Here is a 24,981-nt window from a genome sequence, read left to right on the forward strand (position 1 = left end):
AAAGGAGTAGGCAATGCGGAGAATCTCTTCCAAGGAGATGGTTATCGAGTTTCAACGCCGCAGTACAGACCTCAGGATCGGGAGGCACTTGAACCACCACATATGAAGCCTTACATTGCTGATTGGTGCATGTAAAATCACATCGACTGCTGAGACCCTCAAGTCCATGACCCAGGAACTATACGATTCACCAAGCTGTTTATGGTAATGGTGGAAGTCCAGCCGAGAGGCGACCACATGGTAGGGCTGGGAATAATAGTTTGTCAGCAAAAGGCATATCTCCTGAAAAGAGAGAGCCACAGGTTCAGACAACGGTGCCAACTTGCGGAGAAGAAAGGATATGTCTGGGGAGGCACAAGACAAAAACAACGACCGCTGCAAGGAGTCATCTGTGACTTGAAAAGCTGTGAAATGTTGTTTCAGCCAATGTAAGTAAGTTTCCCAGTTCTATTTAGTGTCATTAAAGGGTGGGAAAGCATCGGATACCCGAGGACTCGGAAGCTGTCGCGGTAACGCGTCCCAGGCATCAACTTTGTCTGTTAGCAATCGCAGAGACAGTTGTAAGATGTCTAAGTTGAGCTGCTGCTGCTGCTGCTGCTGCTGTTCCAGAAGACAGACCAACTTCGCCTCCATGCTAACAACTACCACCATTTACTTCATCGCCAAAAATGTTGTAACCGCGACCGTTCCGGTGGCCAAGAAAGCGCAGCGGGACCAAACAGATAGCAGCCTGTGAACAAACAAACGGAAAGAACAGACACAAAACGACGGACGATTGAGCGAGACCTTATGACGACAACAAGCAAGAAGCAATGGGGTGAGAGAGACAATCAAACGAATCCAAGACATCCACTAGTGACGGAAACAAAAAATGATAAACACACTGTCTATATTGCCAACATATGGAGGGGTAGATTGAAGCCATAACCAACTATAACTCTATGAGGGGGGTACCTATTTCAAATGACACTTGAGTTTTCTTTGAACTGTTCAACAACTGTATCATCTGAGTTGAGGGTTCGGTAAAAGGAACAAGTAATTAATTTATTCCAGTCATCATGTATAACCTTTAGCCATACTAACTCACAGGAACCATCTACTTTAATTACACTACAAGGCAAACTACTTCTGACAGCAATAAACAAACACTCCACTACCAATAGTATTTAATGTATCCTTTCTGAACACGGTTATGTCCTTAGTAAAAATTTCGGCTGAACTTATTTCCAGCTTTAGGCAGCTTTCTGTATGTACAACAGTTTGAGATTCAGTGTTTTCTATTACCGCTTCCAGCTCTGGTTCTTTTACAACATGGTGTTACAGTTTACATCTACAATATTTGTAGTAGCCACCAGAAAGATCGCGGGAGGCGCACATTGGCACGGTGCGTCACGGACGGTAGTTGCCGTCAGTAGAGTCCCGTCCACCAGAGGGCACGCGAGAATTCGGACGCGACCTCTGCCGGCGTAACAACAAGAACAACAACAACAACTCCGGCAGGACAGGCCGTGCGCGGTCAGTCAACATCGGGCCTGCCTAGGACACAGTCCCGGTCTACGCAAAGTGAAGTGCGACGTAACGTGAACAGTGTTACTACAATATTGATTGTTCCTATTATAATGTAACATATTATTATTATTTTTTCTTTCTTTTCTTTTCTCTCTCTTTCTTTTCTTTTTAAACGTAGAAGATATACTTACTTAGTCCTTGGCGCTACAGCCCATGTAGGGCCTTGGCCACTCTGATGATCACAGCCCAATCCTGACGATTTTCTGCTCGTTTCCTCCATCTCCTGACTCCAATCTTTCTCAAATCATCCTCCAGCCATCGTTTCCGGGATCTCCCTTTGCTCCTTTTGCCACTTGGATTTCCTGTGTAAACCTTTTTGACAGCTCGATCCTCCAACATTCGCTCTACTTGGCCCAGCCATCTCAATCTGTTACATTTAATTTCAGTCACCAAGTCAGGATTTCTATACAGTTCTTCCAATTCCTTGTTTCTCCTTATCCTCCTTTGCCCCACCTCTTACACGGCTCCAAAAATTTTTCTTAATATTTTCCTCTCTCCTCTTCTCAAGAGTTCTTCTTCTGCTACAGTCATTGTCCATATTTCTGAGCCATACATTACCACCAGTCTCATGACTGTTCGATAGATAGTCATCTTCTGATTTGATCCATTATAAATGGTTTTTTGAAAGCCTGCAACTGTAGATATAATAGGTTTGTTTATAAATAAATAAATCTTCTGCTACCAGTCACGAATAAAGAAAAATTGTGACTGGTAGCAGAAGATTTATTTATTTATAAACAAACCTATAGTCATCTTCGATTTTCTGCTCAGGATACGTGAGTGAAGGATCTTGATCAGGGCCCAGTAAGCTCTATTTCCTGCAGAAATCCTAGATTTTATTTCTTCTCTTATTCTATCATCCGTAACCAGCACTACCAGGTATTGGAACTTCTCACATCTCTCATAATTGCCTCTGTTCAACTTAATATATTTCTCTTTAACAACAGCAGTTTCTTGTAGAGCCTCTTTAATCATACTTCATTTCCCTTTGATGCTTTCCAGAGCTTGGCTTTGTTTAATCTCACATTCCCTCTGCAGTTCTGTTTCATACTTTTCGGATACTCCCTTCTCTTTCAATTTGGAAACATTGTATCTTTACAGAGATTTTCTCTTCCCTATGAATCTATAGATGGCTAAGTGTTGTCTGTATTTCTCTCTTACCATATAATGATCTGAATATATACATATATAAATAATAATAATTTTGTACCATATATAACATTGGCATAGAAACAAAAGAGGTAGAGAGATGCACTTCAATTTTTTAATTGCTTTAGATTAATCTGTCTGTCTCTGTAAGTGGTAGCGGGTTGACGTTTGACAAGTTCTGCCGCATTGGTATTGTTCAGACGTGTGTATTCCAACTGTGCATTAGAAAGTATTAAAAAACGTTGTTGCGATAGTAAAGTTTATTCGCACTTTCACGGTGATCATACCCGTCTGTTCACCTCTCCGCGACGTGCCGAGAATCCTGCATCTAGAGGAACGAAGCAGAGAAGAATAATTTGCGTGAGCAGAAGAGGGGCAATCCGGAACCAGTATTGACATATCAAGCTCTATGCACAAGGGTGGTAATAAGAAAAAGAAGTACATAAATTTAAATTTGAATAAAAGTATTGAATAGTGAAGGTCTGTTTATATTAGTACCAGTTTAAGTTCACTCACGATATGTGCACCTTCCAATTTTTTTTCCAATCATTCTTTCAAAATTTTCCTTTTAATTATTTAAGCAGTTTTCATATCTGCCCCCCACACAAGAAATAGAGGAGTTGAAGCTTAAAGACACTGATGAAATGTAAAATAAGTTGCTTCTTATGAGAAGCTGCACCAACTCACATTACTCTGATGAGCTGCTGCTGCTACAAGAGCTACTAATTGACTTTCTGACGCATTGAAATCGAGATTGCAATGCGCTTTTGTAAGCCGGTTATAGCTCATGTCACGCAACCTCACCAGCCGATGACAGCAGATATTCAGAGCAAAGGACACGTAATGTAGTCAACCAACAGCAACATCGCTGTTAAGTAGTGTGAACACACAAACAGAAAAAGTTGATTGTTTAAATTAATATAAAAAATGTTGCTACAAGAAAAGAAAAGGTTTCACATATAACATTGCTCTCGAAGGTTAGTAAACTGTAAGAGAAGCTAAGCTTTCACGTATAATGTTGATCTTTTTTGCACATGTTACACTTTAGGATACATCACACAAATGTTCCAGTAAAATTTTTAACAATGGCATAAATGTCTGATCTTATGGGCTCGAAATTATTCTAAATGGTCATCCTCAAAGAGCTGATTTTTAAATGAGAATTAAATGCTCTGTGATTTAAGAAATTCATTATACATTCTCGCACATGGTTCATCTTGCACAAAAGTAAATTTACTTTGAAAGTAATGTTTTTGAAACAACCATTTGCAATATTTTCCCACTACCTGTTAGAAATAGGTTAGTTGCTAGAGAGCGCCAGATAACAGGCAGCTACAGTGACGCAGGAGGCCCGTATATTCTTACGTGTAAAACATTAAAAGATCTTACATTATGTCATAAAAGAAACCTGCTACAGCTTTACATGGTGTGCTTCCCTTTCTGGGAAAGCATCTATTACCTCATCAAAGTTCATCAAACGTTTTGCTACATGAAGAACAAAATATGGTTTCTCGACCTGATTATGTGTATTTAGTCAAGTTCTGCTAGATCAAATGAAATAGTTCCAGCTAATATTGCAGAAATTGTAACATACACCAAATAAATGAGACTGTTTTGGCACAAATGGTCATTGTTATAACACGACAGAATATAATTCATGAAGTACCAATGCCAAATGCCTGTTAGGCCTATTACAAGTAAAAAGTTTTATATTAGGAAATAGTTTCATATTTCATACATATATTCTAGCTTCTGAAACATGAGATCGAAAAGTAGTAGTACGAAATTTTTATATAAATTTGGAATTGTCATATTCTTCCACAATTTGTGTGATGTCCCCATTTCTTCTCCTTCCTCATTCTAACAAACCATCTAGTCATCATTCATTTTGTAACTATTCTTGCCAGTGTCAAGACTCATTCTCTGGTTAACTTCACTAACCAAGCCATAATCACCAGTTTAGTCATCTCACGTTTATTCTCCGGTTAGGCTTTATTATATGTTCATACAATGCGTTTTCTGGGTGCATCTGGCTGCTTGCTGCTACTGCTTATACGGCTAACAGCCAAATTTCTGTAGCAAGAAGTGGGACAAGGTACTACTCATACGCAACTCAACTGCGCATGCACATGAGCTCGCTCGCAACTGCTCAAATGAATCTAATGTAAGCATTTGTGAGATCACGCACATCGGAGGCAATTTGTTGTTATGAAACACTGCATATCTTCCTAAAGCCTTTGACACATTTTGCTGTTGGCAGATGCTTGTATGAGCACTGTATTTTGTTGTTGTATATGGCGCATCTTTTTCTTTCTTTTTTTTTCTCGTTCATGTTTTATAGCTACAGTATTATTCTGCAGTAGCGGGATACAGTAATATCCTTTGATTCTTTGTTAGAGTATTGGTTCTTGCCAGTCAAAGTTACAAAATTTTAACTGAAAACTAAAACAAAGAGAAATTCCTGGAATTCTAAAAAATTCCTGGGTTTTTCCCAGTTTTCACCAGAGTTTTTCCCCGATCTCCTGGTTGCCCCAGGTTGTATACACCCTGCCAACACGATGTTTTAATTTCATGACTGCTTCACATCCTGTGCCATCTGTATCCTTCCCGCCAATACCAGCTTTTCTGAACTGCGCAGGAGGGAACTATCCCTACAATGTATCCTATGTTCCCGTAATGCTCCTGGCCAAAACCTTCGTTAATCATTGTCCTTTACCCATCTACCCCCTTCCATGTTCCCATTACAGCACTACACACCTCTTTTATTCCACCAATGCACTCACAGTCTTCTTATTTAGAAGTAACTCTCCTTTTTTGCTGTCCGCCCCCTGCTCTCCATCTAACCTTCAAACTGCACCAGCTGCCCCACCCTCTCATCACCTCGTCCCTGTACGCTCCCACAAGCAGCACTTTACCGTCCCCAACCCCTACCCTGCTGCCCCCCCCCCCCCTCCCGTCCCCCTTCTCCTCCTTACCCCAACCAAACAGTTTGCTTCTCCCATCATGTGCTGCTGCTTGCAGTCTGGCCTAGGCAGCCAGAGACTGTGGTTATGTTTGTGTGTGTGAGTTGCATTTGCATGAGTGAGTGGGTACGTGGGCTAATTCAGATGAAGACCTGTTGGCTGATAGCTTTGGTTCACAGCCTTTTTGTTGTGTCTATCTGAGACTCAGCAAACCCGTTAAATGATGAGTAGCAGTATCCTTTTCTTAATCTACTAACGTTACATACAATTATTTTATTGTAAGGACCAACCATTACCGGCATGAAAAAAATTTTAAAGCATTTGACCTGAACCTGTTGTAAGGACTAAGTTTGTTTAAACTACTGATAATGTGCTAACAGTAATGGCATCACCCTGATTCCTGATTTTGCCACCCAGGTGTTTGTCGTTGGTGTTGACATATGGTGTTAGATATGGTTCTTGATGTTTTACACTGAAGATGTACTGATTCTTGATTTGATAGCACTGTAAACATCATTTTATTTTGTAGTAAATATCTATGTGAGGTGAACTCCTAGTTGGCTTTGACAATTGTCATGTCACTCATATGGTATAAGTATGCTTTCATTTTCACTATGTATCATTCTTGAAATGCAGTTGTGGACATTGTGGTTTTAAAATGAAATTCTGGTAATGGATAAATGGTATTGTGTAACTTCGGTATATACGACAATATTCCATGCGAGCTTTTAACAAAATGGGACTGCTTCTGTACAGTACTGGATTCTTGCTCTTGCACAATCTTGACACTGAGCCGCCCTTAATGTGTTAACTGATCAGGCTTTCAGTGATCTTGTTGCCATTCTCATATTAGCAGGATATTTTCAGGGTTTATTTTGGATGAATTTAAATGTAATGGTAGATGTGCAGGTCATGCAGGATTTTTAGTGGATCATCATTACAGTCTCACGCATCTTACATCTCACGTTATTGTTGATATATTTTTCATCGAATAACTAAACAGAGTACTTAAAATCACACATATTTCCTGTTATGTTTTAATCAAGATTTTACTGTATATAAACTTCACATAGAACATTATATTTAATTAATATAAATTCACACAACAACGTTAAGACTTTAGAAACTACCTACAGGCATGTCATATATGTATTATCTTTGTCAGTATTATTCATTGTCATTACAGTCTTCAGTGATTTTTGCTGTAACTGGATTTTACTGTTATTACTGTCATTTATGTTATTACTTTCATCATTAGCCACTGATGACCTAGCTGTTTAGAGCCCTCCACCATAAATCATTATCATCTTCATCATTAGGGATGGGAGGGTGTTAGAGTGTGTGAACATTTCTAAATCATTAACATATAACTTATAATCCCTTAAAATCCAAATGACTAAATATTTGAGGGAAGATGGTATTTTGATTATTGGTAAAAATAACAGAGCTAAATTAATGTTAAAATGCTAATAAAAATACAGGCTTCCAAAAATTAAAGAGTTACAGCATAATCAGGTGGAATAAATTATCAGGTCCCACTTGATCATGGTGTAATATTTTAAATTCTGGATGCCCATATTTTTATTAGCATTTTAACTTTAACATCTCTATCTATACTCTGCAAACCACTATGAGGTGTATGGCAGAGGGTATGTCCCATTGTATTACTTATTAGGGTTTCTTCCCATTCCATTCACATATGAAGTGTGGGAAGAATGGTTGTTAGAACGCCTCTACATGTGCAGTAATTATTATTATCTTATCCTGACGATCCTTATGTGAGCGATGCATAGGAGGTTGTAGCATATTCCTAGAGCTTGTTAAGGTAGTTTCTCAGCATAGTTTATGTCTGTTTCAAGAGCCTTCCAGTTCAGTCCCTACAGTATCTGAGCAACACTCTCCCATGGATCAATCAAACTTGTGACTATTCGTGTTGCCCTTCTCTGTATATATTCAATACCCCCTATTAGTCCTATTTGGTACAGGTCCAACACACTTGAGCAACGTTCTACAACAAGTCACATAAGTGATTTATAAGCAATCTCCTTTGTAGACTGATTGCACTTCTCCAGTATACCACAAACAATGCAAAATCTACCACCTGCTTTACCAACAACTCAGCCTATGTGATCATTCCCTTTCATATCCCTGCAAAGTGTTAAACCCAGGTATTTGTATGAGTTGGCCCATTCCAACAGTGACTCACTGTATTATAGTCATGTGATACTATGTTTTTTCGCTTTGTGAAGTGCACAATTTTACATTTCTCATCATTTAAAGCAAGTTTCCAATATTTGCACCACTTTGAAATCTTATCAAGATCTGGCTGGATATTTATGTAGCTTTCTGTTAGTACTTCACCACAGACAACTGTATCATCTGCAAAAAGTCTGAGGTTACTATTAATATTGTCTGCAACATCATTAATATACATCATGAACAGCAAGGGACCTAACACACTTCCCTGAGGCACACATGACATAACTTCTACATCTGACGATGACTCTCCATCCAAGACAACATGCTGCGTCCTCTCTACCAAAAAAGTCCTCAATCCAGTCACTAATGATTGTACTTCTGGCAATAATCACAGGTGTGGTACTGAGTCAAATGCTTTTTGAAAATTAAGAAATACTGCATCTACCTGACTGCCTTGATCAAAAGCTTTCAGTATGTCATGTGAGAAAAGTCGTAGTTGGGTTTCATGTGATCGATGATTTCAGAATCCATGCTGGTTGGCATTGAGGAGGGCACTCTGTTGAAGACACCTCATTATGTTTGAGCTCAGAATATGTTCTAGGAGTCCACAACAAATCAAAGTCAATGATATTAGACCAAGAAGAAGTCAAGAAAAATTCTTGACTTCAGTGGCATGGTAATCACAAGTACATCCCAGAAGGTACTAATGCCAATAAGGATTACTTCAGGAAACAGCGAGACACAAATGGCCAGACTTGTGGGCACCAGACAGTTGACACTTTCACCAATATAACACACCCACTCATCATTGCCAATTAATTCACAGTTTTTTTGGCCGACCACAACACGGCTGTGGTTTGCCAGCATCACTATTACCCTTTCCTAGCACCGAGTGACTTCTGGCTTTCTCTAAACTGAAAAAGACTCTGAAAGGGACTAGATTCCAGAATAGGGAAGACATTATGCAGAATTTGACGGAGCAGCTGCGCACCATACCAAAAGAGGCTTTCCAGTGATGTTGCCACCATTGGCAGTAGCTGGGAGGAGACTCAAACAGTTTTAGCTAAATAATGATTTTATAGATAACAGTCAGATACCTTTTGAGCAGTAGGACTACACACCATTTAGACAGATAAGAAATCCACTCTGTTGCATTATGGCACTATACACGAAAAATATAGAGAAATTGTCCCCTTTGTGTACATAATCTGTTATTGTTTTGAACATAGCACATGATGTTTGAATCTTTAACTTCTTTTAAAGATCAAGTAAGCTTTTTTAAATATTTCACTAGTGTTTCATTTTATGTACCATCTGGCATGCCCCATTAGGAGGGTCGACATAATCTTTTGTACTGCTTACTTGGTACTGAACATTCCAAGATTATATCTGACATGACACATGATGTATGAGTTTTGAATTTTCAACTTTCAATAACACAGTAGATTATGATGATCTAGTTACACTAGTGTCATTTGGATCATTGTTACTGCTTCAATACTGTATATGTTATGCAGTAATTTTTGTGTGTTTTATGCAGATAATCTAATAGAACTCCTTCCCCTTAACATGATACTTGAAGTTTCAGATGGTGGTGACTTCACAAGCTAATACGCAATTAGAGCCAATATATAGCTTGAACTGAGACAGGTAAATGCTGGTATGAGTTAGTCTAACTTTACTTCATCTATTGCTTGCTTTGCATATCTATTGAAATGATCAAATAGGTTCACCAACATAACCTCTGGCAGATACCTTGTCAAACTGTAATATATAGTGAATATAATGTACATACAATTATTTTGTTATCATACCATGTATTCTATCAATTTGTATTCTGCTGCTCTGCTTCACACTCTAAGTGATATAATGTGCCACTAAATACTATACCACAGGCTTACATAGTACTATCAACTATTCATGGACATCGCTCTAAGTATCTTTGGCTGCTTTGTGCCTATGTTACAATATAGCAGCTTTCTGTACACGTATTACTAATGGATGTAATCTACTGCACTACTGGATTATATTTGTGCTACACATGCACATGGAAGCAACATGTGCCTTCACAGGTGTCTATATAGTCAATGTCATGTGATGCACGACACTTGTGACAATAAGTTACTTTTTTATGAAGTATATACGTACACGAGATGTGTCATGTAAAAAGACTATGTACAAACCAATGTCACCATTTTTGTGGAGGTATTTCAGGTGCTTGAGAATGACTGACAGTTCAAATTAGCTAATAGCACCAACAATAAATATATGTAGGCGAGACTGGGCATCCAATAAGCACAAGTTTATTTGAACATGAGAGATGTATCCATCTCAAACAATACAACAAATCAGCGGTGGCAGAACAACAGGAACAGTGCAAGATGAAGACTGAATTTCGAGAGGCCTGCGTACTGGCGAAACAGCCATTTAGCTGGAGGAGGAAGATCAGATAGGCTATAGAAATAGCCAAGCGATCTGGCAACATGAATAGAGAAGTCGGGTGCCGACTCCCAGCGCCTTGGCTGCCAGCAAAGACAGCTTTGAGGAAGGACAGCCCTCGCAAAGAATAGGTGCACGGTGGGCCACAGCGGCAGAGGGTACACAGAGTGCTGACGCACCCCACCCGATACTAGGCAGTTAGTAAACAGCACTACACTGCAGTCACTGTTCATTTTCCTATTCGGCAATTTCAACAAATGGCAAGCAATAACGAACACTCCAATGGAAAATGCCTATTTCCGCCAATGACAAGACATAATGCAAAGACCAGTAAAAGAACACCTAAACCCCTTCCTCCTCACCCTCATATCCAGTGACAGCACTCCTCCATAGTACATAAGTAATCAAACTAGCCCATTCAGCAGATATCAATATACCCTGAGGAAAGCGTCTTGCAATAGACGCTGAAACATCAGAATTTATAGTTGACAATGTAGTCACAAACCCAGAAGAATTTTATTGATAATATTACAGCCTGTTTGGACCATATTTTCTCTCTTAAAACTTATTGAGCCTACGGGTCCCCACAAGAACAAAATTCTAAGGATTATGTTTCCATCTGAACATCTCTTTGGTTGGTTTTTCCTTTTTGAACTTATGCTACAGACTTGGGCTTCCTTGCAATATTATTATTCTGACTGTGATTTAGCCTGTGCTGACTGTTATTCAAGGCTTTGTATTGCATTTACCCTTTTATGCTCATCCCCAGCTACACTGATGAACTTAAACAAAGTTCTGTAGTTCATACACAAAATTGACGTAAAATGGTAATTTTCATTTCTTTCCTGTCGACTTCACAACAACCAACTTCCTATCCAAATCATTGTCTGTTATAAATAGCCACAAATGGTCAACAATCAAGCGGTCTTGCACTCACAATTACTGACTGTCATGTTAGGATGTGTATACTTTCATAAGCCTTGTGGATTAACAAGCTGGACGTAAATCAAAGACATAATTGTTTAACTATAATCTTTGATAAATTATCCCTTTCCACATTAATATATTCCTAGTTACACATCAGACGCAGTGTGGAAATTGCATATTTTATACTGCATAATCAGATGGCTCACTGAGCTCATATTCTACTACATATGAGGGTTGGAACTTTAATAGTGGCAACTATCTTTTTATAGCTCGTACAAAATAGATATGTGTTTCAAAGTTTTAACTGACCTTCAAAGTAGTCACCAGCATTGTGTATAACCCGTTGCCAGCGATGTGGAATTCATAGGATACTCTTAGTAGTGCCTGTTGTGTTGACAGTTCGAGTGGCATGGTTTATTGCCCGACGAATTTGTATCAGTTCAGTAACAGCTTGCACTGTACATGCTTGAGCTTTGTCCTGCAAAATGACAGTCAGGTCCTGCAGAAAGTGTCATCACTTCTATCTCTAAGCTGGTCGTAGGTTGTGCTCCAAAAATTAACAGATAGAGAAAGAAGTGGTGACACTTTCTGCAGGACCTAACCATCATTTTGTACGACAATGCTCAAGCACGTACAGTGCAAGCTGTTACTGATTTATTTGACTGATGGGGCTGCTAAGGGCTATACAACCTACTGCACTCCCCTGACTTAAGCCCTCGTGAGTTCAATTCGATTTCTAAACTGAAGGAAACACTTCACGGCATTCACTTCACAACTGCTACAAATTTGTCGCGCAATAGACTGCGCCACTCGAACTGTCAACACAACTGGCACTGCTAAGAGTATCCTATGGCTTCGGCATCGCTGGCAATAGGTTATACACAATGGTGGTGACTACTTTGAAGGTCCTTAAAACTTTGAAACACATATCTATTTTGCACGAGCTGTAAATAAATAGTTGCCACTATTAAAGTTTCAACCCTCGTAATAATCATCATCATGTCTCTCATTCAGTTGCCACTATAGGGGTAAAATGCTACACGCTATTTTAGCACTATAATGATTGTTTTGTAGCCAATGAGGTCTTTTTATAGCATTACACAACTGAATTCTCCCTCCTGTGCAATGTTTGTTTGAACTGATTATAAAACAAATCAGAGTATTTCTTTACGGTATTTTGCTGTTCTGTATAGTGCATAGGAGTTCCCATTAACAGCTACCGTTTGTCCATTTCATAATGAAAATTAATTTTCCTTTTAGCTGTTACAGAAGAAGTGTGATCTCATGTTGGTGTTGTTCCGTTTACTGCTTACTGTATTAATTTGTTGAAAGCTGTGAGATGGATGAAGCTTATGTGTTTTCTATAAAGGGAGTGTTATGGAAAGGCCAGACTGCCACTCACCATGTAGAGGAGAGGTTGAGTTGCAGACAGACACAATAAAAAGACTGCTATACATTTGAGCCTTCGACCACAAAGCCTTCTTCTGAAGCAGGAAAAACACACACACACACACACACACACACACACACACACACACACACACACACACACACACACACACCTTCATACAACCACTACTCATACACATATTACCACTGTCTCTGACCACTGAGACTAGACTCAGTGGCCAGAGACAGCCATCGTGTGTGTGTGTGTGTGTGTGTGTGTGTGTGTGTGTGTGTGTGTGTGTGTTGGGGAGGCAGTTGCACTTGTGTGAATGTGTGTGTGTTTCCCACTTTGGAAGAAGGCCTTGTGGCCAAAAGCTCAAATGTATAGCAGTCTTTTTGTTCTACCTGGGTGCAACTCAGTGTCTCCTCTATATGGTGACAGCCTACCCTTTACATAATACTGTCTTTATTCCATCATGGACTTTGCATCATGTGTATTCTAGACATTCATAAGAAACTTGAAAAACAAGACAGAATAATCAAAGAGGAATCGTGGGTGTGAGTAATACAAATACAAAGTATTATAAATGTGAAATCAACTAAAGTCTCATACATTATGTTCTAGTTTATAAATAAAGTAATAACACGGATCTCAAGATCAAGTCGCAAATACCTTGTGTTCAAGAGCCTGTAGGCATCCAGCATCAGCACTGAGGGCACGATCTGCAGATTCCAGGCACTGCTCCCAATCATAGAGGGCTAACTGACAACGAGTCCGTTCAATAAGTGCTGGCAAAGAATCCCGAATCACCAAACGATCCAAAAGGGTTGCAGCTGCTTCAGACTCCCGACGTAAATGCAGAAGGGTTGCTTTGCCCAGTGTTGCCTCTGTGTGTTGCCCACCCTCATGATCCAAAGCCTAAAAACATATGAAACTAGTGACAAAAAGTAGTATATTGATATTTGCTTGATTTAAATACATGATTTGTGTTATAGTATTACAGGTCAAACATTTTAAAACCTAGCTATCTCTTTTACCTCCTTTCTCTTTCATTTATTTTCTACAATTTTTTACTGTTATCTTAATTCAAAATGGCTCTGAGCACTATGGGACTTATATCTTAATTCAATTCATCATATTTATGTATCATCATTACTTCCCCTTCTATCATTACTTACTGTTGTCTTAATTTAATTCATCAGTTTTAGGTGTTACCTTTTTTCCATTGATTTTGTGCTTAAGTACTATGCTGCTTCTTCACTGAGCATCTTTTCTTTGATTACTATTTCTTTTGTATGTTTTCAAGATTCGTGTTCTTTACCTCTCGTCTTCATAGTTTTTACTGTTTTCTCGATTGTTTAATTATTCTAATCAGTCATCCCTTGCTGCAAATCCTACTAATCTGTGCAGCTGTTTTTACATCCCTTAATCCATCCTAAACAATTGTATGTCAAACCTGCCCTATCTTTTATTCCTCTATGGCCCTCTCTACACTGTGTCATCTTAACACCTGCCCCCTACATGTCCTCCACAACAGTATTCCCAACCTACTTATATTCGGCCATGATCTGACTTGCTACATACAATAGCAACATTGAGGCCTTAAAACAGTTAACTATCTTCTCTTTTGTATTTTTTCCTTGAAGAACAGAGGTACACATTCTTGCATAATAACTCTGCTATCAGAATTCTTCAGCTAACTGCATGCTGCCTATTTCCTGCTCTCCTTCATATCTGAACATAAGGTAATGACAGTGTGACTCTTCTTTCACAGGGCTATGATGTCTGAAACATTCTACACTATGCCTTTATAATACAAGTGTACTAAAATGAAAATTTTGTGCTATATTTTTGAGGCATGTCAAACTGGTACTCTAATTGCAAAAGATTTGGTGCTTGAACATACAGACCAAATTTGTGATTGCTGCAGAAAATATTATTCAGGGAACAAGTTAACATAGACTGTGTTTGTTATGTATATACATTAAATACTATATTTCAACCAATTTCATCAAATTTGAATGAAACCTCCAACTTTCATTGATTCCTTCATCGTCTTTGTCATGAGCAAGGAATATTATGAAAATGATAGATTGCTACTCAACATATAGACGAGATATTGGGTCACAGACAAGTACAATGAAAAGACTGATATACAACTGAGCATTTAGCCAAGCGACCTTCTTCTAAAGTAGGAAACACACACATATTCAAACAAGCACAACTCATGCATACACGACCACTGTCTCTGTCCATAGTCTTTTTATTGTGCTGTCTACCACTCAACATCTCCTCTATATTGTGAGAAGCAATCTATCCTTTCCATAATATTGTCATTATTCTATCCAGTATTTTCGTTGTTTGATCACGAGCAAGTAGATCTGATGTGACAAGAGAACCAAGAATGTTTTACCACAGGTTACCATCACAAATGGATCCATGGATATATTTATCTGTACATTAGTGAAAATTTTATATGAATTTAATTTTTAAAAAAGTAAAGTATCAGCTGCAGCTGACTGAGGCATGGAACATAGGAACATTTAACAGTTCAGAGATTTCACTAGCTTTCAAAAGAGTTATGATGGACGCATCTAGTCATTTGTTTGTGTGTGTGTGTGTGTGTGTGTGTGTGTGTGTGTGTGTGTGTGCTTAAACTATAAAAGGGGGTGATAGCTTCAAAGTTAGTAAAGGCTCTGTCCTGTTGCATGGTTCTGTGTGACAAACATCAACCAGCCCCATGTGAATGGTTGCGTTTCCTGATTTTTGTTTGTTGTTTGCATCCCAAAATTCCCACTATTCTTACAATTTTTTTTATAACTGTACTGCTCCACACACAGCTAATGATATGGCAATTACGAAACAAAGCTGGGAAACAGACGACATAGAGATGATGGAACGGAGGAACAAATGCTCAGATGCAGATTCAGACGAGATAAACTTTGTGTGTAAAATGTAAATGTAACTGTCGTGTGACTAGGGCCTCCCGTTGGGTAGACCGTTCACCAGGTGCAAGTCTTTCGATTTGACGCCACTTTGGCGACTTGCGCGTCAAAGAGGATGAAATGATGATGATCAGAAAAAAACACAACACCCAGTTTCTGAGTGGAGAAAATCTACGACCCAGCCGGGAATCGAACCTGGGCTCTTAAGATTGACATTATGTCGCACTGATCACTCAGCTACCGGGGGCAGACAACATTGTGAGTAAAGGACTTCATACAATAAAGACATTGAAATAGTCAAGTTTCACACAAACACACACACACACACACACACACACACACACACACACAGAACAGCTCAAAGGGATGCAGCCGGTTTGCCCACTTGGAATGCAAGAGGGAGGGTTCGCAGGTGCACTGGCTAAGTAAGTGATGTGCAGGTGTCAGAGACTGTGGACAGCGGCACACCCTTAAGATTATGTGGGGACCTGAACTGGGAAGGGGGAGGGGGTGACAGAATGGAGGAAGGGGAAACTGTTGGGTGGAGGGTGAGAGGACAGTGGGTTACCAGAGACTGAAGCCTAGATGATTACGGGAGTGGAGGTGTTGCACGGATAACTCCCATCTTCATAATTCAGAGAAGCTGATGGTGGAGAGAGGGATCCAGACAGCTTGGGGTATGAAGCAGCCACTGAAACTGAGCATGTTATGCTCAGCTGCATGTGCCATCAGGTGACCAACTTCGATTTTGGCAACAATCTGGCAGTGGCCATTGAGCCTGGTGGACAGCTGGTTGGTAATCACACCCACATAAAAAGGTGTGCAGTGTTAGCAGCAGAGCCGATATATGACACTTCTGATTTCGTAGGTGGCGTGGCCTCTCTGATGGGGTAGGATGAGCCTGTGACAGGACTCAAGTAGGAAGTGCTGGGAGGACAGATTGGGCAGATCCTGCACATTGGTCTTCCACAGGGACATAATCCCTGTGGTAAGGAGTTGGGAGTGACAGTGGTAAAGGGATAGACAATGCAAGACCAATTTAGGAGGCACTGGAAGGATCTTTGGTACGATGTCCCTCATTTCAGAGCACGATGGTAGATAATCAAAGTCCTGAAGAAGGACATGGTTCAGTTGTTCCAGTCCAGGGTGATACTGGGTGAGGAGTGGGACACTCCTTTGTAGGTGATTCTTGGAGGTAGTGGGAGGATTGTGGGTGTATGAGGATATGGCAGGGAAATCTGTTTGCGGACTATGTTCTACAAATGATTGACAGACACATCTCTGGGAGGAAAAAAAAGTCAATTTCTGCTACCTTCAAGTTTGCAATCACTGTTCGCACTCATAATTCTCTGAACACTTTTTAAACAACAGGCAGTGACTTACTTAACTTCTACGTAATTAACCACAATCATCTGAGAACAACTGCATAGTGAAAATAAATATAGTAGTAGTAGTAGTAGTAGTAGTAGTAGCAGCTTTATTCATCTGTAGATCTCTTTTTACACAGATATAGGACATGTCAAAGTATTTACAAATTTAGAAAAATTTAAAATAAGCTAATTCACATACACATACATTTACAGACTCCTAGTTAGAGACAATCATTAGATTTACTCCTGGTATAAAATATTTTTTTTTTGTTTTACAAATAACTTATTTAATAATATAATGCCACACTGTTCACTCATATCTCACTATCAGTCACTGCACGCACTATACACATAATGTTTCATAACACTTCAATCACTACTCACACAAACACACACACACACACACACACACACACACACACACACTGGTGATCTCTGGGCCATTTTCTGTACCACAATTTCCCATATGCTACCATGAAAAACTGAGTCAGCATCCCTCTATAATGAGTGAGATGTTGAGCCAGAAAGAGGTGTTAGTATTATGCAGTGCATAGCTTGGGGGTAAGTTTTTCTAGAAAATGAAAAAGAAGGAAAAAACCAAGTGTGAAGGTGTTATGTGGAATGTTGGTTGTTTTATAATCATTACTATTATTATTATTATTATTTTCGATTATTCCCATTTAAAGAGAGTGTTTGAACTTGAATTCCTTTATGATGATTGTTTATGTTTTTTCTGAGCCCAAATTTTCTTCATGTGTTCACTGTGGTTGTTCCCCCCCTCGCTCTGCTGTCCATTTGTATCCTGATCTCTGCTGTGTTGTGGTATCAAATTTATGTTTTTTGATGATGTTCCTCAATTCCGTTCTGTTTTCTGCATCGTTTACTGTTATGTGTGCTTGTCTGAGGTCCTCTTCAACTTCTTTTATCCATTTTGTTTTTCCCCTACCTGAGTTGATGACTTTAAGAATTCGCTTTGAAATTCTGTTTTCATTCATCCTGTGGATATGTCCATAGAACTGCATTCTACGTTTCCTTACTGTATCTGTAATCTTGTCTGTGTATTTATATAATTCTGATGTTGGTTTCTTCTTCCAGATTCCTTGCTCTTGTATCGGGCAAAAATTTTGCTGAGAATTTTCCTTTCTTGTTTCTCTATTTCTTTTATTTTAGTTTGCCCACCTATTTGTGTTGTTTCAGATGTATACACTGCCTCCGAAGTACGACAGTGTTGTTGTGCCTCAATTCTGTGTTAATGGATATGGACTTTTTGTTATAATAGTTCCACATGAGTTTATATGCTTTCTGTAGCCTTTTTATTCTTTCCTCATTGGTCTTTAGGTTGATCCCTGATGGCTGGATGATTTCTCCCAGGTACTTAAAATGTGGTACTTGTGCGATTTTCCCATGGCTTATCACAATAGGCAATTTATCTTGTGACACTCTTTCTATGTACTGGGTTTTCCCATACGAGATTTGCAGGCCAATTCTTTGTGCAATTTCGTGTAACTTCTCTATGGCGTTAGTGGCTTCTTTTCTATTATTTGTGAGGATTGCAAGGTCATCTGCAAAAGCTAACTGCTTCACATTGAATCTATTATCCTTTCTAATGCCCATTTGGATTCCTTTGACTTCTTTTTCCCATGTCCTGATAATTTTTTCAAGAATGATATTAAAGAGTAATGGTGAAAGTCCGTCACCCTGTCGCAATCCAGTTTGGATTTCAAATGGTTCAGAGATATCCCCCATAAATTTAACCTTGGAGACTGTGTCAGTTACTGTTTGCCGAATGATTGCTCTTGTCTTTCTGTTAATGCTGAATTCTTCCAGCGTGTTGCAGAGCACTACTCTGTCTATTGAGTCGTAGGCCTTTTTAAAATCTACAAAAGTGACCACTGTGTTTCGGATGTTTCTCATCTGGAGAATCATTTTCAGATTCCAGATCTGTTCTACGCATGATCGTCCCTTGCGAGAACCAGCCTGGTATTCTCCTATTTGTGGGTCAGCGTGTTCTTCTAATCTATTCATGAGAACTTTTGATAGGATTTTATATGTGACTGGCATGAGTGAGATACCCCTGTAATCATTTGGTTCAGTTTTGTTCCCTTTTTTGTGGAATGGATGGATGAGTTCGCATTTCCATTTCCATTTATAATCATTATTATTACTTATTTGTATTACATTTTTTTTATCAAGCCCCTATTCTGTTTTATCTAAGTAATCCTTCAATGTATAAAATGTATTCCATAACAGGTACTTTTTAGCTGCCCTTTTAAATAAGTGTATTTTTGCAGTGTCTTTTATCTCTTTTGGTAATTTATTGTACAGTTTTGTTCCTTGATAGAAAATGCTGTTTTGAGTTTTATGTTTATTTTTTCTTGGCAAATGTGAGTTGAGTCTAGCTCTTGTTCCATGGTCATGGACAGAACTGTTTGTGCAGTAATTACCAATACTATTTTTCATGTGTACAACTGACTTGTAAATGTATTCACACAGAGCAGTTAAAATTCCCAGTTTTTGAACAGATCTTTACAATGAGCTCGACTACCATTTTTGGTTATGATTCTTAAGGCTCTTTTCTGAAGTTTGAAAATTGTGTTCATGTTTTGTGCATTTGTTTCCCAAAAAAGAATGCCATAGCTAAGAATTGAGCGTACATATGAATAGTATGTAACTACAAGACACTGCATGTTACTCACTGATGATAGGATTCTAAGGGCATAACATGCTGATGACATTCTGTTTGCAAGTACCTTTGTGTGTTCACGCCACTTCAACTGAGACTCAATATTCAGTCCTACAAATTTTGCATTTGTTACACAGTCTATATAGGTGCCATCTACACTTACTTTAACATTGCTATTTTCCCTCTTCAAGCTGAAATTCAAGGCATTAGTTTTCTTTATGTTCAATGTCACTTTATTGCTTATTGACCAATCGTAAACTTCCTTGAGAGCTACATTTGCTTTCCCTGCAAGGAGTTCTCTTGTTTTCTCAGTGACTATAATGTTGCTGTCATCAGCAAAGAATTTTTTCACCATGAGTAATACTACTGGGAGAAAGTCACTGATGTACTCAGGAACAGTATTGGTCCTAATATGCTACCTTGCCCCTACATTAATGTATTTTGGTTCTGATAAGTGTTTTACTAAATGTTTAGATCTATTTGAAGCATGTGTCATCTCTACTTTTGTGCCCTATCTGCTAGGTATGATCAAAACCAGTCATTAGCTGCTACCCCTCTTATTCCTAATGCTCCTAATTTATTTAATAGAATATTTTGGTCAACTATATCAAAGGCCTTAGAAAGATCCAAAAATATGCCTGTGACACATTCATCTTTGTCAAGAGCATCAAGTACAACCTTTGCGAATTCTACTATGGCTGACTCCGTGTTTTTGCCACTTTGGAAACCAAACTGTGATTCACTTAAATGATTGTATTTATTCAGGTAATTCATTAATCTGTTTTTCATAAATGCTTCTATTATTTTTGAGATTGTGACAGCAGGGAAAGGGACCGGTAATTTTCTATGTATTCTGCATTACCTTTTCCAGAAGGTGCTTGACACTGTACCACACAAGCAGCTTGTAGTGAAAATGCATGCTAGTGGAATATCATCTCAGTTATGTGACTGGATTCATGATTTCCTGTCAGAGAGGTCACAGTTCGTAGTAACTGACGGAAAGACATCGAGTAAAACAGAAATGACTTCTGGTGTTCCACAACATAATGTTACAGGCCCTCTGCTGTGCCTTATCTATTTACATGATTTATGAGACAATCTGAGCAGCCGTATTAGGTTGTTTGCAGATGATGCTGTGATTTATCATCTAGTAAAATCATCAGAAGATCAAAACAATTTGCAAAAGGATTTAGAAAAGATATCTGTGTGGTGCAAAAATTGGCAACTGACCCTAAATAATGAAAAGTGTGAGGTCATCCACATGAGTGCTAAAAGGTATCCATGAAGACTTCGGTTACACGATAAATCAGTCAAATTTAAAGGCAGTAAATTCAAGTAAATACCTATAAATTACAAATACGAATAACTTAAATTGGAAAGAACACATAGAAAATATTGTGGGAAAGGCAAACCAAAGACTGTGTTTTATCGGCAGGACTCTTTAGAAGATGCAACAGTACTAAAGAGACTGCCTGCACTACGCTTGTCCTCTTTTGGATTACTGCAGTGTGGACTGGGATCCTTACCAGATAGGATTAATGGAGTACATCAAGAAAGTTCAAAGAAGAGCAGCATGTTTTGTATTATGCCAAAATAGAATAGAGAGTGTCACCGACATGATACAGGATTTGGGATGGGCATCATTGCGAATAAATGTGTACCTCACTGCAGCTGCATCTTCTCACAAAATTTCAATCACCAACTTTCTCCTCTGAATGCGAAAATATTTTGGTGATGCTGACCAACACAGGGAGAAATGATCGTCATAATAAAATAAGGGAAATCAGAGCTTGCATGGAAAGATAAAGGTGTTCATTTTTCCCGTGCGCTATTTGAGATTGGAATAATAGACAATTATCGTGAACGTGGTTCAATGAACCCTCTTGCCAGGCACTTAAGTGTGATTTGTGGAGTATCGATGTAGATGTAGATGAAGTAACATAGGGGATAGGCTACAACCCTGTCTCACTCACTTCCCAACTGCTGCTTCCCTTTCATACTCCTTGACTCTTATAAATGCTGTCTGGTTTCTGTACAATTTGTAAATAGTCTTTCACTCCATGTATTTTGCCGCTGCTGCCTTCAGAATTTCAAAGAGTATATTCCAGTCAACATTGCCAGATGCTTTCTCCAAGTCCACACCTATCTTCTAACAGAAATCATTGGATCAGTATTGCCTCATATGTTCCTACATTTCTCTGGAATCCAAATTGATCTTCCCTGATGTTGGACTCTACCATTTTTCCCATTCTTCTATAAAGAATTCATGTTAGTGTGCAGCTCTAAAGTATCAACTGTACACCGACCACTGCAGCTCCACGAAACGGCATCAAGAAGAAATTGAGCTGCGCGTCAATGGAAAGAAGGGGCTGTACTATACCTCCAGGAAGACAGAGTTCAGCCCCTCCACAAACACTGACTTAACCAGCTGCCCATCACTGAGGCCAGTTGGGTCACTGACTTTGAAGGCATCAGTACTGAGTAATAGTAACATGATAGTTAGGCTGCATTCTACGAGTAGTAACAGTGCATAAAAGTAAATGCATGTAGGAGACGCAGGAAGCACATCAAACCACCTCATAATGAGAAGTTGCATTACATTTCTAACCAGTACAGGAATAAGGGGTTCTGAAAAAGTAACTCGTGTAGAAGACAGAGGAAGCGCATCAAGCAACCTCATAACGGAAAGTTATGTTTCTTTCCTTTTCAGAAATGATATGTTCTGTTAATCTGCAGGTGTTATGTACAGATCATTTGGGATTCCTGCCACCGCCATTGCAACTTCTCCCCTTCCTTTTTTTTGTTGATCCTAACTTCCACAGTAGCCGACACAACAGTTAGTATTTTTTCAACCATGATTTGTAAGCAATATGTCTTTCTTTTATCTCAAATGTGAACCTGGATCTCCTCTGATGAACTCTGGAGCATTGTTTTAGCATTTATTCAAGGGTTGTCTTCAAAGGAAACAAAAAATGCATTGAATATCTAACTCTGTTTTCACAAGGTGTGACAATTTCTAACATACACCACAAAGTATCAATCTTTTTTACCTTCCAAGTATGCCAGGCATAGAAATTTTGGACAAGACTAACAGGAAATCAAAATTATATTCACTAAGCAGTATTTTGATACTTGCCAAGATATCCATTACAAAATAGCTTCCAGAACTCTTAAAAATGTTGTCCAGCAACTACTATCAGTGTATAAGAGAGTGTTTACCCTGGAGCAAAAAGGTATATATATCTTCTTACACAAAACATGTTCAGCAAAATAGAAGGTACTGATGGTGTACAGGAACAGAAGTCCTTTAAAAAATGTACATGCTGTAAATTGCCACATAGTAATTTTAACACCCATGAAGGTCATATAAAGGATAAATTTTAAAAATTATGGTACTGCAGATGAGACATGGTATTATTTTAATATCACGATTCATAATTGTAAAGATACCTTCCATCCTCTCAAAAAGCAAGGTGGTAATTAAGGCATGGAAATCATTCCCTGATTAAACTCAGATGACTATAGATACCAGAACCCAAGCTCATCCCTTTTTCTCAATTTCAGCAAAGCTTTTAATACAGTTTCACATTGCTGCCTATTATACAAAAGATTCGCTTATGGAATGTTTGACCAAGTATTCAGCTTTGTTAATGACTAGTTGGCAATCAGATTTCACAATGTTATTTTCAACAAGTAGATATTAAATAAAGTTGTAAAAGATTTGCATGCGAGAAGTTTGATGACACTACCCTCAGTCCCACAAGCTTTGAGAGAGGATTAATAAAAAAATAAAGCTGTGGTTTCAGTGGTTCAGGTGTTTCACATACCTAATTACAATGCACAGAACATTCATACAACCATAAGAAACTGTTAAAAAATTCCTTCTTTGGGGGGTTGTTCAACTCGCATGTCACATTGGTTTGAATGTTGATTATGCCATCAAAGCACTTATTAGCAGAGAACGCTATGATAGCAGTTATTAGTAATCCACAAACTGTGTGTCAAACGTGCACAAATATTGTCTGTAGTGAAGAACATTACCGTTTGCATGTCGCCCGTCGCTTGCAACACTTGTTGTAAATACAAGTTAAGTATTGTCAATCTGCTTTATTGAAATAAAACTACTAATGTTATTTGCTTGAACTTTTGTGAAGCATTCTGAGAATGCAGCATCCTTTAGGCACCCTATACGAGATGAGTGGGCAGGACCCCACATTTGGTGACGAGTATCTGCTGATCCAGTGCCAGACAGCCATGGAATTTTTTGCTGGCGCCTTAATTTTCTCTTTCCTTTTCTTTGCAGGGGACTTTCTTTGCTTTAACAGTTTTCTTGTTGTTTATGCTAATAAGTGTTTTTTGGTGGGAGTTGCAAACATTTTCTTTGCTTTTTTTGTCTGTTTGTTGCATTTGTGCATTCCAACATGCCCACCCCACCTGTTCCACGCCTGCCCAGGCACCACAGCCGCAAGTGTTAGATGCCACACAGCTATTGCAGAGGTTTCAGTTCCAGACGCAGCAGATTTCTGCACTATTCAACATGGTGCAGCAGCTACTGGCCAACACTGCACACCTGACAGAACGAGCACCGCCTACTACAGCTGCTATACCACCTTTCCCATAGTTTTGTGAAGAAGAAGAAGAATGGCTCGAGTGGTCATCACAATCTGAAGTCCACGTCATCCCACAATGTACCAGGTACTGCGAAACTTTCCTATCTACTATCAACAGTAGGAAGTGTAGTATTTAGGCTCCTACAAAAACTGTTCCCTAACACCACACCCAGTGAACTTGCTTACGATGCCATGGTACCGTCACTAACTCACTATTATGACCAACAAGTGAATGTGGTAGCAGCTAGGTATCAATTCTTTACTTGCAAAAATGGCCAGAACAAAAATATCATGAGTGGGTAACAGATTTGCAGGGTTTGACAAGGAAATGCAAATTCAACTGTACTTGGTGTGCTTTATATTCAGATATTATGTTTCATGATGCGATCATGTTCAATGACCTGATTTCAAACTCAGAGAACAGATTTTGAAACAGTCTTATCCATCATTTCAGCAGGTAGCGCAAATACGGGACCAGTATAATTCCGGTGCCTTGTCGACTCATAAATTTGAGCAGCCAGCTATCTGTCAGGTTGAGTCCCTTGCTTGTGATCACCCCATCCTGCGGAGGCTTACACTGGCCACGCCGAGTAAACAGCTCTCCATGCCGCGTAAGCAGTTCGCTAAACAGGCGGCTACACAGGCAAACAGAATTAAGTCTTCCCTAGGTGTTACTCACGGCGCAAGTACCAAGATCATCCATCCCGACAAGCTCAGTGTTGTGCTTGTAGTAAGAA

General features: G+C 39.0%; 1 protein-coding gene across 3 annotated transcripts in view; it reads right to left on the reverse strand.

The window, feature by feature from the left end:
* The window catches only part of LOC126092368 (tetratricopeptide repeat protein 21B-like), a 257,167-nt gene that overhangs the window by 194,866 nt on the left and 37,320 nt on the right, over nt 1-24,981 (reverse strand). For all 3 annotated transcript variants that reach the window (XM_049907915.1, XM_049907916.1, XM_049907917.1), the window contains exon 4: nt 13,309-13,554. In XM_049907915.1, coding sequence (XP_049763872.1) covers nt 13,309-13,554 — 246 coding nt within the window. The remainder of the gene's footprint in view (nt 1-13,308; nt 13,555-24,981) is intronic.

This window comes from Schistocerca cancellata, chromosome 7, assembly GCF_023864275.1.
Source record: "Schistocerca cancellata isolate TAMUIC-IGC-003103 chromosome 7, iqSchCanc2.1, whole genome shotgun sequence".
NCBI lineage: Eukaryota > Metazoa > Arthropoda > Insecta > Orthoptera > Acrididae > Schistocerca > Schistocerca cancellata.